General features: G+C 39.0%; 1 protein-coding gene across 10 annotated transcripts in view; it reads left to right on the top strand.

Annotated features, from left to right (window-relative positions):
- The window catches only part of EPB41L2 (erythrocyte membrane protein band 4.1 like 2), a 207,269-nt gene that overhangs the window by 83,322 nt on the left and 105,926 nt on the right, over positions 1 to 18,021 (top strand). For 9 of the 10 annotated variants that reach the window (XM_040239212.1, XM_040239218.1, XM_040239217.1 and 6 more), the window contains exon 2: positions 17,342 to 17,806. In XM_040239212.1, coding sequence (XP_040095146.1) covers positions 17,357 to 17,806 — 450 coding nt within the window. In that variant the 5' untranslated portion in view covers positions 17,342 to 17,356. Of the gene's footprint in view, positions 1 to 423; positions 550 to 17,341; positions 17,807 to 18,021 lie in introns of those variants that run through there. The other variant, XM_040239210.1, reaches the window with a different exon arrangement.

Here is an 18,021-nt window from a genome sequence, read left to right as displayed (position 1 = left end):
CAATCAAAATATATATGTATTTGAATGGCTTTTCTATATCAAAATATATATACCAGTTTTATCAAGAAAGATGAGTAGACTATATGTTATATGCATGTACTTTTGGTGTCTATTTATAGGATGGATTAAAATAGCAAGAAATAAAAACAAAGTTGAGGGGTGCAAATTCAAAGCAATGTAAAAACAATACAAAAAATGAGGGAAAAATTTCCTAGCAGTAGTAGAATTGTAAACAGTTATAATCATAGGATTACAGTTGTGCCATTAAAACTGTTCTTTATGTAAAGTGTTCTTCGTTTAGTGGGTAGAACAGACAGCAAGAGGATGACTTTTTCTTTGACCCATGTGGGTTTTCTAGCTGAGGAATGAAGTAACTTGGAACCATGCTGGGCTTTTCTACTGAGCATGCCCTTCTCCAGCGGGGTCTGGCCTGGGTGGGGCTACTCTTGCTCATTAAGCAGTTGGAAGCTGGATTTCCATCCTCTTTCCACAGCCTTCTAATGACAGGGAACAGCAGACAGCGGGCTCTATGCACTGCTATAAAACTGCGTATGTATTTCGAGGCGGGGAGTGTTAGGCAATTTCTATTGTAGCAGTTAGGTTTGGGGGGTATATACTCATTTTTGCTTTTGAAAAAAGTTTGCCTTTGGGACTGTCAGTATCTAGGAGACTGAAAATTTGGACAGTACTTATGTGCACTATCTGGCAAGGGAATATGTTCAGTTATATTTGAACCAAGCCCTGTGAAAAATGTGTATGTATTTTTAGACTATTTGTTTGCATTTTCTAAGGCAAATGTTGAGTTTTATCAAGTTATCTTTACCATAATTGCCTTTTTACGTTTGACCTATGAGAATAGTGGAGCTAGCTGGTTTCAGATATTTGTTCTACTGTTTCACAATTGATTTATTCAGTGGTACTATATACTGTACAGAAATGAATCATGCCTAAGGCACAATGAGGACTATGTAAGGTTAATAGCATACAGTTATTTTTTAGCATGTTAAAAGATGATAGATTTCAATTAGCATGAAAATGAAACATTAACTCCTTTGATTAAAGAACGGTATGGCTAGCAGAGATTTGAATTTGCTTTTTACTTTTGACATCTACAGATTAATGGTCATTAAGAGCTATCAAGAATTATATATTGTTTAAATGCTGTCACGGCCTAAGTAAATATTAATTGAATAATAGATGTCAACTTCTTTTACTGAATATTTAATATGTTGTCACATTGAAGAAATGTGAAAACCCACCATGTTGCTCAAATTCAAACCTCCAAATTCAGAAAGTCTTCTTCATGCTTCTTTTTGATATAATTTACCTGCCTAACAACCTTCCTTCGAAAAGAAACTTGTTACATTGCTTCTTTCTAACAAAATGAAAAGCAGTACCATTGTGATGACCAGATTACATATGTAAGTTCCTTCTTTACTGTTGACATTGCCCAGAATGTTCTTAGACCCTTGAGGAAATTACTGAGTGTTTGGGGGGCGGGGGGGTGGTGCATATATACTTGTGAAGTTTAGCTTTCTGTTTTTAGGTTTAACAAAGAATTGTCTCTTCAAACTATTGACACCTCAGGTGAGGGAATACATGTCTATGAAATTGATGGCTGATGACCTGGACAGTCATTCATAGGACCCCCACCTTCTCTATGGACTGTCTCTTTTGGAGTGTTCCAGTACACGTTGTATGATATATTGATGACCTATTGTTTAACATCATAGCTGGATCACAAAGAAAGTTGGAAAGGGAAATTTTAAACTTTAAAATTTTGTTGGCTTGAAATTTTTGGTGGGTTCCAAGGGTTGGAATACCTAGCATATTCTCCAGTAGATTCCTCTACCAAATCACGTTTACAGATGTTGCATTTTGAGAATCTTACCTCCAAAGAAACAAATATATTTAGCCAAAGTGAAAGCTTATCCCTAGCCAGCATGACCTAAAAAGTAGTTGTTTAAGACTTTGACTAAGTAGTTTTGAATGTACTAATGCTCAGAGTAGAACTACTTGGGGAAAAGAAAAAGTTTTTAAGCATTCCAGATGGCATGTCTGTAATTCCATTGTAATTACAGCTTTTCCTGCCTGGGGAAAGTTGCTTTTATCACGCTTTGGAGGGTCCATATGCTAACGGTCTATGGCACCTTCAGCCGACCAACTGGAGGACTGGCCTTCACATTGGGATCTGCTTACCTAAGCTAGAAAAATTGTTCCGTTTATAGTCTCATATTTTAAGAATACATGCTATGCGTTGACGTAACTCTTTGGCAGTGCTGTAAATATTTTAAAATGATAGAGGAGCTAACGACCAAAACTGAAAAAGTGAATTCCATTTTTTGACAAGGTTTAGGTATTTATGCCTGTCAACTACAGCGTTCCAAAGCTTATGGAGAAGAGGATTTGAAAGTGTGAGATCAGTGTAGGCTCCAGCCTGGTGGCCTTGTCATAGTGTGGGGAGTTGATTGAGTCTGACAGGCTTTTGTCTTATGACCTATTAAAATGCAGCGTCTGCAGCCTGTGTGTTTATCCTGTGCAGTTAACCTTGGTGGATTTGTTGTTAGCTTATTTGGGAAAAGCCTCCTGAACCACTGTTATTTTTTAGCTAAAGAATTTAGAGTTTACTTCACACAGAAATAATATTAGACTGGTTGTAGATGACTGCTTGATACCAGGTGAGTTTTATGTTGGGGCTGGGTAAGGATCCCTCGCAGAAGGTGGTTGTGGGATGACTCAGAAGTGTATTCCCTGATATCTCTTATGACAAGATGAGAATTTTGGTGTTTTTTTTTGCTGTTGGGAGCCTAGTTATGACATCACTGGAGGAAACTGCAAGTAGGTATATTTTTCTTCTCTATAGAATGTTCTGTTTAATGATGGTGGCCCAAAGCAATGTTCCCCGAACACTAGGAACATCACAAAAGACCATTATCAATAAACTGCCGGCTGCCTACCAGTGCACTGCGAACATGTAGTTACTTATTTGCACAACAGTACCCCCTTCATGGAAGCACAGGAGCAGATGCGGGGTGGGAAAGCGGTGTGGACAGGAAACACGACATCCTCATGCTGCTCAAGCCAATTTTATTTCTGCCTTTCCCTCTAAATGAAGAAGAAGCTGCAGACCAAGATTGGAGATGTTTGTGTGTGACCAGCTTAGGAATTTAATAAGAATCTTCCCATGCTGTTTTACTCTCCTTTGAAAACATTTCCTCAACTTTCAGAGAAATTATTTCCAAGTTCTCTGTTCCAACTCCTCCAGCAGAGAATAAGGAATACTAATTTTTTTTTTTGCTTACCTGTGTAGGCACCAATATTTTTGTTAGCAAAAGACAGATTTTTGTTTTAGCTTCACTCTGAGAAGGATAAAAAGCTGGCAAGGTTTCCTAAGGAACTCTAGGGGCTATTACTATTTTTATGAAATGAATACTTGAAGTACTTCTTAAAAGATGTCTGGCTGGCTGCTCTAAAAGCTTAGGTGTTTGAGCTTTTCCTGCTTTCAAGAACAGGCTATGCAGGGTAAGGTGAGGGTTTGTAAAGTATGCTGAATCAGAGGCTAGGAAAAATCATTCTTTTGAGAATGTAGAGATAATCTTAAAGGTCATATGCTAAGAAATCAATTTTATTTTAGGCTGTCTTAATGCTACTGCTGAACTGGAATAGATTGGAAGGCTTTTGCACCCAGACTGTTCATTTGTGAGGTCAGAGCTACGTGACAGGTCAAGGTGACATCGTGACTTGTGGCAGTGTGCCATTCAGGTTGTCTCCAAGAAGGCCGACCAGTTGTGCTGGGCTCACTTAATGCATCAGATATTTTAATGTAGAAGTATTGTCCTCCTAATAAAGTATTTAAGTCTTCAGTTTGCAAACGTCCACTCAGTGATGTCTTTGTCTCCATATCTGTATCTCTGCACCTCATCTACTCGATCGTCATCCATTCCCCATAATCACTGCTGTTTTCATTATGCTTATATAGGCAGATATGTGCACGTGGATTCACATACTTACACCTCCCACACACATTACTTTCAGCACACAAGGTGCAGCAGGTCTAATGTGCTCTCTGAATCTTACTTTTTTGGACTTGTGTAACTGGGAGATATTTCTGTAATAGGGGGAACCTTCCTCTCTCTCTTTATAGCTGCATAGTATTCTGTTGTATTGGTGGACATTGATCTGTTGCTGTTACAAGCAGTGTTATAGGGAATCATCAGTGCATAAGTGTTGTACATATTCAGATGTATCTGTAGGATACATCTCCACAAGCAGAGTAACTGGTTTAGAATGTGTACGCATTTGGAACTTTGATAGCTGTTGGCAAACTGACTCCCATTGGATCTGTCCCAATTTACTCTCTTACTGGCAATTATCTGAGAATGGCCTCTGTTCCCATAATCTTGCTCAGTGATTACATGATTAAGCTTTTGGATTTTTCCGTGCTAGAGTTTTAGCCTGTATTTATTTTACTATGAGTGTGGTAAGCGTCTTTTCATGGGTCCATACATTTCATGGGTCCTTTGTATTTCTTTTTTTCCTCTTAACTCTTTGCTCATCCTTCAGTCACTATTTTCCCTATTGGACGGTTGGTCAGCCTAGCTGACAATTTATTTTGGAAGTCTTTTCTTTAACTTTTTATTTTGTATTGGGGTATAGGCTGTTAACAATGTTGCGATAGATTCAGATGAAGAGCGAAGGGACTAGGTCATAAATATACCTGTGTCCAATCTCCCTTAAACTCCTTGTTTTGGAGTTTTGATATTGAAGAAATTTATAACCAGGGCTATTTTATTAGGCTTTGTATTCAAATTACTTAAATTTTGCTAGAGAGCAAATATATTTCTAGCAAATACAATTGAGAATGAGAATTATGTGCTCTTTAAAAAGCGTGATACCTGTTTGTGTTTTATGAGTCTTTAACCAAGATTTCCCATGTGTGACTTCCTGAAGAGATGACAGCGGTGGTTGTAAAGAAAACCATGGTCAGCTTTTCAAACTGGTTGTGATTTCTGAATTTAAATTACCAAAAGTTCTGAATTAATGGCGAGTGGTTTAAATATGTATTGCTGCTAATATCGCTACTTCTGTGCCCCATGAGGCTGAGAGTAGGCTTCTTTCATCTGTGTTACTGATGTCTGGTACATAGATTATGACAGTCCTCAGAAAACATTTGTTTGAGAGAAGGGGCTAAGATGCTGATGTAACCCACATCCTGAAAGAGGGTAATGCTTACCAGGGGCTCTGTTAAAACACGTTGCTTTGGATTGTAGACCACCAAATGGTAGTAATAGTTTATGGATCTTTGTTTTTCAACAAATAATGAACTTTAAGGAATTGTGCTCGATGCTGGTTACACTGCAGAGAAGTTGTTTGAGATTGCTGGCAGGATTGCCTGAAGTCTTTGGAATTGGATGGCCTGGGTTTGGATCCTGGCTCTTCCATTTACTTACTGGTTGTATGGCTCTGCTCATGCTGTGGGTCCTCATTTATCTTCTTGATCCTTGTTTACCTTCTTCATCTGCAGCATGGAAGTCATTTTAGTTTCTCCCACAACGGTTGTGAGTATTAAAGGAATTGCTTCATGTAAAATCTCTAGAAGAGTGCTCAGACAATAGCTGATATTATCATTATATTGTTATTTCTGTTCTTACTATTAATATCCTTAGTGAAGATACAGATATTGTCCCTTCTTTTTTAGAATCCTTCTATGATAACTGTGACTAGCATTTATTATGAATTTATTTTGTGCCAGGCACTTTATGTATAGCATCTAATTTAACTCTTGAAAGTGAAAGTGAAGTTGCTTAGTCATGTCTGACTCTTTGCAACCCCATGGACTGTAGCCTACCAGGTTCCACCATCCATGAGATTTTCCAGGCAAGAATACTGGAGTGGGTTGCCATTTCCTTCTCCAGGAGATCTTCCCAACCCAGGGATTGAACCCGGGTCTCCTGCATTGTAGGCAGATGCTTTACCGTCTGAGCCATCAGGGAAGTCTAACTTTAACCCTTAGAGTCACCCAGTGGGTATGGATAAATATCTCTGTTTTGCTGATGAGGAAACTGAGACTCAGTGAGTCTTAATAACTTGTCCGTGGTTCCGTGGCTAGTATGAGACAAGAGCTGGAATCTTAACCCTGGTCTCTTCAGTTCCTAGACTTGATCTTCAAACCATCATGTTATTTTATCCAAAGATTATAGTTGGTTTCGCACACAAAGAATGTAGCTCTGGCTCTGGCCTTTATAAAAATTCAGGGCTCCATCTGAGAGAAGGAATTGAAGCAAACACAGTTCATTGATAATTCTGACCCCACAACTCAGTGTTCGTAATTGATTAACGAGGAGCCAACAGCATTCTGAATATCTCTCTCGCCTTGATGAGGGTGTGAGGCTGGAGCGCCCCAAATGACAAGGTTTATGTGCATTTTGATTATGAGAATGATGGTATGTAGCTTTGGGATCCTTAATGATTTATGCACAGCCTCTGGTATACTGAGCTCCAGGAAAGGGCAGCTGTTCCTAGGATGACCCTGGTTGCCTGCGGAAAAGACTTTGCCTTGCTCAGATTTCTTTCTTGACTTGATTCTTAATGAGAACAGCAGAGACTAGCTTTTAACAAATCAGATTGTTAGCACTTATCTTAGTTGTTTTGGGGCTTGGACATTGTGGAGAATAATGCCTTGATTTTTACACACCCTCCTCTCCAGTGTATGAATAAGGGGAATCATGCTTTGAACTCTAAGATCGTTTGTTTCATTTTTATTTAGAGTTGATAGAATGACGAATTAATGGCTTATCTCTCTAATATTAACTCCAATGTGCTGTGCTTTGCTTAATTGCTCAGTCATGTCTGACTTTTTATGACCCTTGGACTGTAACTTGCCAGGCTCCTCTGTCCTTGGGGATTCTCCAGGCAAGAATACTGGAGTGGGTTGCCATGTCCTCCTCCAGGGATCTTCCCAACCCAGGGATCAAATCCAGGTCTCCTGCATTGCAGGCAGATTCTTTACCATCTGAGCCACCAGGGACGCCCAAGAATACTGGAGTGGGTAGCCTATCCCTTCTCCAGGGAATCTTCCTGACCTAGGAATCAAACTGGGGTCTCCTGCATTGCAGGCAGATTCTTTACCAGCTGAGCTACCAGGGAAGACCATTAACTCTATTACTAGGTTTTAAAAAATTGAACGTCTGGAAAAAGTGGAACATTTGGACAACCATGGCTTTTAGGCAGGAGGGCTCTAAAACCCAGTGGGGAGTAATAATTGTCTGAGCTGGTACTATATGTATTCCTAGTTTCTTAGGGCTTAGTTTCTAATGCTTGCCTCAGAATATGCAGAGACGAATAGTGACTGCGAGTAACTGTACCCCTTGATTTAATTGTTTAAACCATAGGGGGCAGTATGTTATCTCACGTAATGGGAAGCTCAAATACAGGGCCTGGTCTCTGGTAGCATGCACAGTAGGCTGGTCCTCTTTGTAACTTTTGCAGTGCCTTCTGCTATACGTCACTTTGTCTCCAGGCCTTTCTCCCTCATGGATTATTCAAGATGGTAACAGCATTTCTGGGAATCACATACACAATATTTAGAGGCAGGAGAGGGGCCTTCTCTTCTTGTGGATCTTTCTAGAAAGAAACGTCCTTCCCCAGGAGCCCACCAACAGACTTTTACATGTTTTCCTGGCAAGGGGATGGGGAGCTACCATGATTACCCTACACCAGAATGCCATTACCTTGTGGCCTGACCTGGAGCCACCCTTTACTGGCATGCATGTGGAAAAGAGAGAAAAGCTGAACAAAATTTGAGTTCTGTTAAAAAGTAGTGGAAAGGCTGGAGGAAATTCATGCTCTGAATGTAATCCGATCCTGCCTAGACTTGAGTTAGCAAAGGGCTACAGTTCATATCTTTTGTATATGTGGGTTTAATTTAAACCAGATGTTTACTTATATCTTTATAGGAATAGTTCTGTCGCTCTTATAGGCCCTTTATCCCTTTAAAAGAAACCAAACAAACGATGTAATGTGTTATTAAGGTAACTAGGGTGGGCAGCATTGAATTATTTAAAAAATAACTCTTGTTTACCCTCACTGCATAGATCATTTAACAAATAGTCCCTTTGAAATATAGTTGTATGTATTTGGATATGGGATATAGTATCTTTTAGACCTTTTGACATTGAAGAAAAATAAACCGACAAAGGAGAGGAATTACTTTCAGTCAGCTCTCAGCCTGCCTGTTTTTGTTATCCCTTCTCCCTCTCCAGATATTTTTCTTCTTTCCTCCCTTTCTTCCTCCTCATCTTCCCTCCTCCCCTTAAAAAAAATGTTGACAATTGTTTGAGAAGCATCACTCTTATTACTTCCTAAGTAGAGTTAGGTAACTGCTTAGTCATTCCTTTTTGGAGGTTGCTGTTTTGTTTTTCTCACATTCCGTGCATTAAAGGAAGGTAGTAGGTGTATTAAAAGACCTTTCCTTGGGATCCAGGCCGTTTGGGGAGATGAACATAAAAAAGTGATGGTGTGTATCAGAAAGTGGCTCCCCATATCCTCTGCCCAGTCACAATGATGGATTAAAAACAGGATTTGTCACACTGGAAAGTGATCAAATTGGAACTGTGTACACGTTGCCAATATTTTTAAAGTTTAATTGTCTTTCTTGCACAATTTTGTTCCTGTCTCAAAGGAAAGCCTCTTTCCATACCTGTACCCCCATTTTTAAGTTTAGAAATGCATGTTCCCCATTCTGTAAATCTTGAATTCCCTAACGAATGGGATAACGATAGAAATCAAAGACCTCCTGTTGCTTGTGATCTCAGCCGAGGATGGGAGCTACTCAGAGGGCTCCTGCCCTCTTCCTCCTGGACAGGGATTTTATTAACAGTGAGGGCTCTTAGAGTAGCGCTGGTTTTAAGGAAACATCTGGACCCAATAATGAACATGAAGTTCTACTTGAAGTTCTTTGTAGGAGTGTTCTGATTGTGTATCTTCTTGCTTGGCTTTGCTTACTGTTGTCCTCTGTTTACAGGCTGGTGTTTTGCTAATGGTGTTAGCATAATATTACAGGGTAGATAGTTTAGGCTAGTGGTAGTGACAACACCTTGGAGCCTGCCTCCTCTTTTAAACATCAGAAAAAAGAGTAGTTTCATGTAACACAGCTCTTTACCTAACCTGTGCTGCTCCTCTGTTGATGATAGTTTTCTGCTTGGTTCTGTGTTAAATGATGTGTGCTTTTTCTCATGGAGCTATTACAATAATGAACGCTTTTATCAACCCAGATGGAGCTTGCCAACATGGTAATTGTGTCAAAAGCTCATGCCTGTCTAATGGGCTGACTGTTCACAGCAGTGTTCTTTTTGGTTGCTGATAAGTAGGGTGGTCTTTACTTAGTATGTTATGTAACTATATTAATGATGGATTTTAGGTATTTGTAGTTAAAGCTTAGTGGAATGAGCATTGCTTGAGTTTGAGTGCTTTCTGGTTTTGGCTTTGCCCACCTGGCTTTGTAATCTCAGGCAAAGTCTCAGGCTCAGCCTAGTCTTGCTGAGCCTCAGTTTCCTTGTTGATAAGGTAAAATGAAGACAACACTCATTCAGTAAATATTTATCTGATGTCCCTTCTGTGCCAGTCTAGATGCTGGGAACATAGCAGTGAAATAAAAGAAAGATCCCAAGATTCCAACTCTCAGGGGGCTTTCATTTTAGTGGAGGACTTTCCATTTTAGTGGGCAGTGGTATTTAAAGGCTTATGCACATTTGGAACTCTGAGCGGTACAGGCATGATAATTATGGTGAATGGATGTGCTATAATCATGTTTTCTTGATGGTGGTAATTTGTTCAAGAAACTGTTTTATCAACAAAGAAGGTAGTGTTTAGGTTTGATCTAAACACGATCTCTTGAAACTATTTTAAGAAGGTACTTATTTACATAAATTATATCCACCCTTATTGTTGAATATTTACAATCCAATTAGCCATTTCCATTGTAACTTATGTTGTAATTTCCCTTTGATGGGCAACACTGCTCGGCTTTGAAATTCTGGAAACAAGTCTTGCGAGTACATTGTGCTTGAAGAGGACTGCTCTGTGAGGCTTAGTGTTGCAGTGTGGTTTATCTGTGCTCTTTGTGTCTCTAGTAGCACCTTGTCTTTGGTTTTGATCCATCAGCTCAATGGTGGCTGCATGGCCAGGTAGTAGCCTTCAGATATGGTTTTCTTTGTGGTGAGAATGCCTCTGTACATTTCTTATTTGGGGGAGGGGAGGGCTTCCCATGTGGTGTAGTGGTAAAGAACCTGAATCTGCCTACTGACACACGGGATGCAGGTTCAGTTCCTTGATTGGGAAGATCTCCTGGAGAAAGAGATGGCAATCCACTCCAGTGTTCTTGCCTGGAAAATCCTATGGACAGAGGAGCCTGGTGGGCTATATTCCATGGGGTCGCAAAGAGACAGACACAACAGAGCACACACACACATGCACGCTGGGCTAATTATAGCAAATCACAGAATAGATTCATGTTATTCTGTAGTCATTTTGATAGACTGATGTGAATCTTTTTTTGAGGACTAAGTCATTGGCTCTGGTTGATTCAATTTTTGATACACAATGGAGGTGTGACTGCAGTACAAAATATAGGTGTACACAGCTATGTGGTCCTCCATTCATTGGCCTTAGATGAGTCACTTAACAAGTAACTTAACAAGTCACTCTTCCATTTATTACTGTACAATGGGGCTAATACCTACCCTGTGGGATGTTGTGAGAAGCAGAAATCATATACGTGATGTTTGACCCAGTAAGCAGTGATAGATTTTATGATTAAAATGCAAATAGTAATACTTTTAAATATAAAGAAAATATAAAGAAAGCTGAGTGTCAAAGAACTGATGCTTTTGAACTGTGGTGTTGGAGAAGACTCTTGAGAGTCCCTTGGACTGCAAGGAGATCCAACCAGTCCATCCTAAAGGAGATCAGTCCTGAATATTCATTGGAAGGACTGATGCTGAATCTGAAACTCCAATACTTGGCCGCCTGATGCAAAGAACTGACTCATTGGGAAAGACCCTGATGCTGGGAAAGATTGAAGGCAGGAGGAGAAGGGGACGACAGAGGGTGAGATGGTTGGATGGCATCACTGACTTGATAGACATGAGTTTGAGCAAGGCTTGGGAGTTGGTGTTGGACAGGGAAGCCTGGCGTACTGCGGTCCATGGGGTTGCAAAGAGTCGGACACAACAGAGTGACTGAACTGAACACTTTTAACGTAATAGTGGAAACTTTAGTTTTATATTTCATTGCTTCTGAAATATTTTGACCCAAATCAGCTTTAGTTGATCAGTCTCCAGATTGTTTCTCACAGCTAAAGTAGTTAGAGAACTGCCAATTATCTTGGTTGGCTTAGAAAAGTATGAGGCATTTTTGTTTTAATTTTTACCAGGGCATTGATTTGGCTCTTCAAATGTAATGAGAAAATATTGCCAAAAGTCAGCTTTGCTCATTTCATGATCAATGTAAATAGTATTTTCCACTTAATTGGTACCTGGAAAATGGTACCTTAAAGAAGGGAAAAAGATTTTCTGTGCAATGTGGAACTAGTTCAAGTACTCATATATATATATGAGTCTTACTGGAAGACATGATTTTGAACTTCATGCATGTAAAAATAAGGTGTAAGATTGGACGTATATTTAATGTAGTTACCTAACTATTCCCTCTTCTGTAGCATTGCCCTCAAGGACATTACTGTGCTCTAATCTCCTTGTTTTACCGTGTGTTTCTTCTCACCTTTGTCCCTCTACCTGTCCCTTAAATATCGGTGGTTAGAAGGGTTCTCTTCAGAGCCCTCGAAGCTCAAACTACACTTTTTTCCCTCGGTGATGTCACTATTATTTGTGCTTTCAGTTATCTCTCACGTGATGACAGCTTCCAAATCTGTATCTCTAGTGTGTATGTGGTCTCCCTTTAAGACTTCTATGTCAAGTGGCCAGCTGAACACCTCCACAGACTTCTTAGTCACAATAAGCTAAAAATCAAGTCTGTGTCGACCAGACCTTCTTTTCCTTGTGTTCCCTATTTCCATGAATGGTTCTAACAGCATCTCAGTCTCTAATGACCTGGAACTTTTCCTGGACTCTTTCTTCTCATTGACTTGCTGATTTCAGATAGATGCCACGTCATGTTCCATCTTTGTCTTGACCGTCAGATTCATTTCTTATCCTATACCCAACTGCTTCTGCCATAGTGTAGGACCATTATCTTCTCGTGCTTAGATTATAGTATCAGCCTCCTAGATACCTTTCTATTTCATTCTTTTCTCTCATCCTGTATTTCATCCTCTCATCTCATTCTTTTCTCTCATTTCATCCAAATATGAATTTGATTACTTTACTCCTCTACTTGAAACTCTTATATGACTTCTCATTGCTTTTATTTATTTATTTTCTCTCTTTTTTTTTCCTTTTTTTTTCTTCTCATTGCTTTTTTTTTTTTTCTTCTCATTGCTTTTAAATCAGCCTCCAGACCTTTCTTAGCATGACATGCAAAACCTTTTGTGTTCTGGCTTCAGCCTGTTTCTCCTACTTCATCATCACCAATTCGCCTTCCTCCTTCCACTCACAAGCCCCAACTTCACTTGTACAGTGTGTTATTGTTCAGTACTTTTGAGTTTCCTGTGGGAGGAGTATTCTCATATTTCTACACACTTGCCTATGTCTGGCACATGTTTCCCATTTTGACCCATTAATTTAAAGCAACTCAAATGTTGACTTTTGCAGAAAGATTTGTCTGATAACTCTCTCGTCCTAATCCTGGTTAAGTGTTCATCCTGTGCTCTTTGACCAGCATGCTTTTGACTTACCCACTGTCCTTGAAGGTAGTCTTTATTCATGTGCTTAGTACTTGGCACATTGTGGTGGTGGTTGGTGGCGTAGTCGCTATATTGTGTCTGACTCTTGCAACACTGTGGGCTGTAGCCCGCCAGGCTCCTCTGCCCATGGGAGTTTCCAGGCAAGAATACTAGAGTTGGCTGCCATTTCCTTCTGCAGGGGATCTTCCCCTCCCAGGGACTGAACTTGCATCTCCTGCCTTGTAGGTGTTTTCCTGCATAGCAGGCGGATTCTTTACCGTTGAGCCACCAGGGAAGCCCTATGCCTGTGAAATATAGGCTAAGTGAATGTTTTTATGCTTGCCTGTTAGATGTATATAACAATTTAAAAGTTATTTTTTAATTGAGATATCACCCCTTTAAAGTTTACAATTCAGTGGTTTTGACTATACTCACAAGGTTGTTCAACTATCACGTCGAATTCCAAAATATTTTCATTACCCCCAAAAGAAACCCTGTACCTATTAACAGTTGCTCCCCATTCTCCACTCCTCTCAGCCCTTTGCAACCTCTAGTTTACTCCTTGTCTCTTGGGTATTTGTCTATTCTGGAAATTAAATACAAATGGCTTTTTTACAATCTGTCTTCTTTCACTTAGCATGATGATTTGAAGGTTCATATGGAAGCATGTATCAGTACTTCATTCCTTTTCAAAACTGCTTCAATTCTGTTGTATAGATGGACCACATTTTGTTTATCCATCTGTTAGTTGGTGGGCATTTGGGTTGTTTCCATTTTTTTGATGGTTATGAATTATGCTGTTAGAAAAGTTCATTTACAAGTTTTGGGGTAAACATATATTTTCTTTTCTTTTGTGTGTATACCCAGGAGTAGGATCGCTGAGTCATACAATAACTTCATGGTTACTTTTTTGAGGAATTGCCAAACTGATTTCCAAGTGGCTGTACCATTTTACATTCTTTCCAACAATGTTGAGGGTTCCAATTTTTCCAACAACCTTACCAGTATGTGTTATTGTCTTTGATTATAGCCATACTAGTGGATGTAAAGTGGTATTTCATAGTGGTTTTGATTTGCATTTCTCTAATGACTAATAGTGTTCAGAATCATTTCAAGTACTTATTGGTCACTTTTTCTTTGGAGGAGTTCTACTCAAAGCCTTTGCCCATTAAAAAAATAATTCTTTTTTGTTCTTTGCTGTTGAGTTGTAAGAGTTCTTTGTTCAGTTTAGTTCAGTTGCTCAGTTGTGTCCGACTCTTTGCGACGCCATGAACCGTAGCACGCTAGGCCTCCCTGTCCAACACCAACTCCTGGAGTCCACCCAAACCCATGTCCGTTGAATCGATGATGCCCTCCAACCATCTTATCCTCTGTCGCCCCCTTTTCCTCCTGCCCTCAATCTTTCCCAGCATCGGGGTCTTTTCAAATGAGTCCGCTCTTCGCATCAGGTGGCCAAAGTATTGGAGTTTCAGCTTCAACATCAGTCCTTCCAATGAACACCCAGGACTGATCTCCTTTAGCATGGACTGGTTGGATCTCCTTGCAGTCCAAGGGACTCTCAAGAGTCTTCCCCAACACCACAGTTCAAAAGCATCAATTCTTCGGTGCTCAGCTTTCTTTATAGTCCAACTCTCACATCCATACATGACTACTGGAAAAACCATAGCCTTGACTAGACGGACCTTTGTTGACAAAGTAATGTCTCTGCTTTTTAATATGCTGTCTACATTGGTCATAACTTTCCTTCCAAGGAGTAAGCGTCTTTTAATTTCATGGCTGCAAGCAACATCTGCACTGATTTTGGAGCCCAGAAAAATAAAGTCTAACACTGTTTCCCCATCCATTTGCCATGAAGTGATGGGACCGGATGTCATGATCTTAGTTTTCTGAATGTTGAGCTTTAAGCCAACTTTTTCACTCTCCACTTTCACTTTAATCAAGAGGCTTTTTAGTTCCTCTTCACTTTCTGCCATAAGGGTGGTATCATCTGCATATCTGAGGTTATTGAGATTTCTCCCGGCAATCTTGATTCCAGCTTGTGCTTCTTCCAGCCTAGCGTTTCTCATGATGTACTCTGCATATAAGTTAAATAAGCAAGGTGACAGTATACAGCCTTGACGTACTCCTTTTCCTATTTGTATATTTTGTATACAAATATTTTGCATATATAAAAAAAGAGTTCTTTGTTTATTTTGGATATTGGACTCCTCAGGTATATAATTTGCAAAAGAGGTGAATAATTAAAAAAAACAAGTATAGTACTGGTACTTACTACAACATGGATGAACCTTAAAAACATTATGCTAAGTGAAAATGCGACATAGTGTATGATTCCATTTATTTGAAATGTCAAATAGACAAATCTATACAAAGTGAAAGTAGTTTAGTGATCTCCATGGGCTGCAGGAAGAGGAGATTGGAGAGTAACTATTAATGACACAGGGCTTCTTTTTGGGATGATGAAAATGTTCTAGGATTAGAGAGTGGTGATGGTTGTACAATGTTTTGAATATACTTAGAATCATTAACTGTATAGTTTAAAAGGGTGAATTTTATGATATGTGAATTATACTTCAATAAATCTTAAAAAAATAAAATCCACTGTACTTTGTTTTTTGAACTTTTCAAGTTCGTACCACTTTTGAAGACAGCTGTGAGATTTCCCATTGGTCAGGGCGCCAGGCCTTTGAGTGCTGTCATCATTGGCAAGCAAGGAGAGTATGCTGTGTCTGCTGTCCCTGCCTAATTGTTTTATTTAAAAAATGTTTTTATTGAAGTATAGTTGATGTACAGTATTACGTAAGTTATAGGTGTACAACATAGTGATTCACTATTTTTAAAGTTTATATTCCATTAACAGTTATTATAAAATACTGGCTATATTCCCTGTGTTGTATAATATATCCTTGTAGCTTATGTATTTTGTACTTCTTAATCCCTTACCCCTATTCTGCCCGTCCCTCCTTCACACCACTGGTAACCACTAATTTGTTCTCTGTATCTGTGAATCTGTTTCTATTTTGTTATATTCACTCATGTAGTTTTTAGATTCTGCATGTGAGTGATATCATACATTATTTATCTTTCTCTGTCTGACTTATTTCATTTAGCTTAGTACCCTCCAGATGCAAATGGAAAAACTTCATTCTTTTTTGTGACTGAGTATTCTATGGGCTATATACACTGCATCTTTATCCATCTTTCTATTGATGGGTATGGAGGTTGCTTCCATGACTTGGTAGTTGTAAATAATGCTGCTATGAACGTTGGGGTGTGTATATCTTTTCAAATTAGTGTGTGTGTGTTTGTTTCTGATATATACCCAGAAATGACATTGCTGGATCACACAGTAGTTCTTTCAGAGTTTTGAGAAACCTCTCTACTGTTTTCCACAGTGGTTGCACCAATTTCCATTCCATCAGTGTTTGAGAGTTCCTTTTTCTCAGCATCCATGTCAACATTCGTTATTTATGTTCTTTTTGAGGATAGCCATTCTGACAGGTATATTGTGGTTTTAGTTTGCACTTCTTTGATTAATGATGTTGAGCATCTTTTCATGTGCCTGCCTGCTGCTTTTTTTTTTTTTATGTCAGTGCTGCTATGATACTTTGAAAGTCTCTCTTTCTTTATGTAAATTTTAGACAATTTGTTACTTTGAGATTTAATTTGTTTTTAATTTTTGTTTTCATTAGTTTTGATAGGATTGAATATTAGATGCATTTCCTTCACTCCTATGATGTCTTCATTTGGTTTAAATTGGGACCCCTAGATATTTTTCTATAATCACATATACTAAGAAAATTGTGTCGGAGGTTGGGTGGTATGGAGTTCTGGAGTTTTGATTATAGTTTTAGTGCCTTTCTTAAAGACTAACTTACATTGGAATAGTGATTGTGAATTATGGGGTTTAATATTGGAACAAAAAAGATACTTGTGGTCATCTTAATTTTCTCACAATTAGGTACCCAGTACTTAAAATTTGTTTTTATTATACCTAACATTTCTTTGAGTATTGGTTTTAATTTGTGAAATTGCAATGAAATATGTCTCAGGATTTTCTAGCATTATCAGTAGCTTAATATTGTAGCTTAATATCAGTAGCTTTAATATTGTGAATGAGGAAAACTAAGTATAGAGAAAAGTAATTTTCCCTAAAAATTTGGGGAGTAGATTAGTTTCTCATACCTAGATGAAATTGAACAATAACTACTTTTTCTAGAACTGTTGATGATTTGAAGTTTTCTCTGTACTGTAGAATTAACCACAGTTAATTCTATTGTGATGCTAGTTTTGGTTCTTCGATTCTGATAGAGATTTCTAAACATTAAGGATAGCAGTCTCCATTTTCTCTTATACCTCTGAACCTTTTTTAAAAAATGTATTTTCTCCTTTGTCATCTTTTTGCCATTCCCCTCCCCACCCTTCTTTACCCTGCCCCTTGCCTCCAAACTAAAATGGGGAGAGTTTGTAAAATAACTGTTGGTGGTTTTGTTTTGTTTTTAGAATAAGCTGTTGACCATGACTACTGAAGTGGGCTCCGCATCTGAAGTGAAGAAAGAATCTGACCAGTTAGGAGCAGACGCAACCAAGGAGAAACCGAAAGAAGTAGCAGAAAATCAGCAGAATCAGACATCTGATCCAGAGGAGGAAAAAGGTTCCCAATCATCTCCTCCAGCTGAAAGCCAAAGTAGCCCACGCCGCCAGAAGAAAGAGAAAGATCCATCTGAGAGCCGGGGGATTTCTCGATTCATACCCCCTTGGCTTAAGAAACAAAAGTCGTATACCTTAGTAGTGGCCAAAGATGGAGGAGATAAAAAAGAGCCTACCCAACCTGTTGTGGAAGAACAGGTTTTAGACAAGGAGGAATCTCTTCCTGAAGAAGAAAGGCAGGCCAAGGGTGATGCTGAAGAAACAGCTCAGAGAAAACAACAGGAGATTAAGGTTGACGTCAAGGAAGAGAAACCTCTGGTGAGCAGTCAGGAGACAGTATTTTGAGAAGTGATTGTCTGGAAGTGAAGGCTTTGATGGCATAACCAGGTTTAACAGAAAGGATTTGTTTTGAACCATTTCCAGATTTCTTGTATTCAGATACTGCTTTGGCTTACTGTATCTGGAATATGGATCTTGGAGGGTCTACCACAACATTCTCCTGTTACTCCTTTTAAAGCTTTCAAAATAAAGCA

This window comes from Oryx dammah, unplaced genomic scaffold, assembly GCF_014754425.2.
Source record: "Oryx dammah isolate SB20612 unplaced genomic scaffold, SCBI_Odam_1.1 HiC_scaffold_4, whole genome shotgun sequence".
Classification (NCBI taxonomy): domain Eukaryota; kingdom Metazoa; phylum Chordata; class Mammalia; order Artiodactyla; family Bovidae; genus Oryx; species Oryx dammah.
The sequence above is the reverse complement of the archived record's forward strand: the minus strand, read 5'-3'. Positions and strand labels throughout refer to the sequence as shown.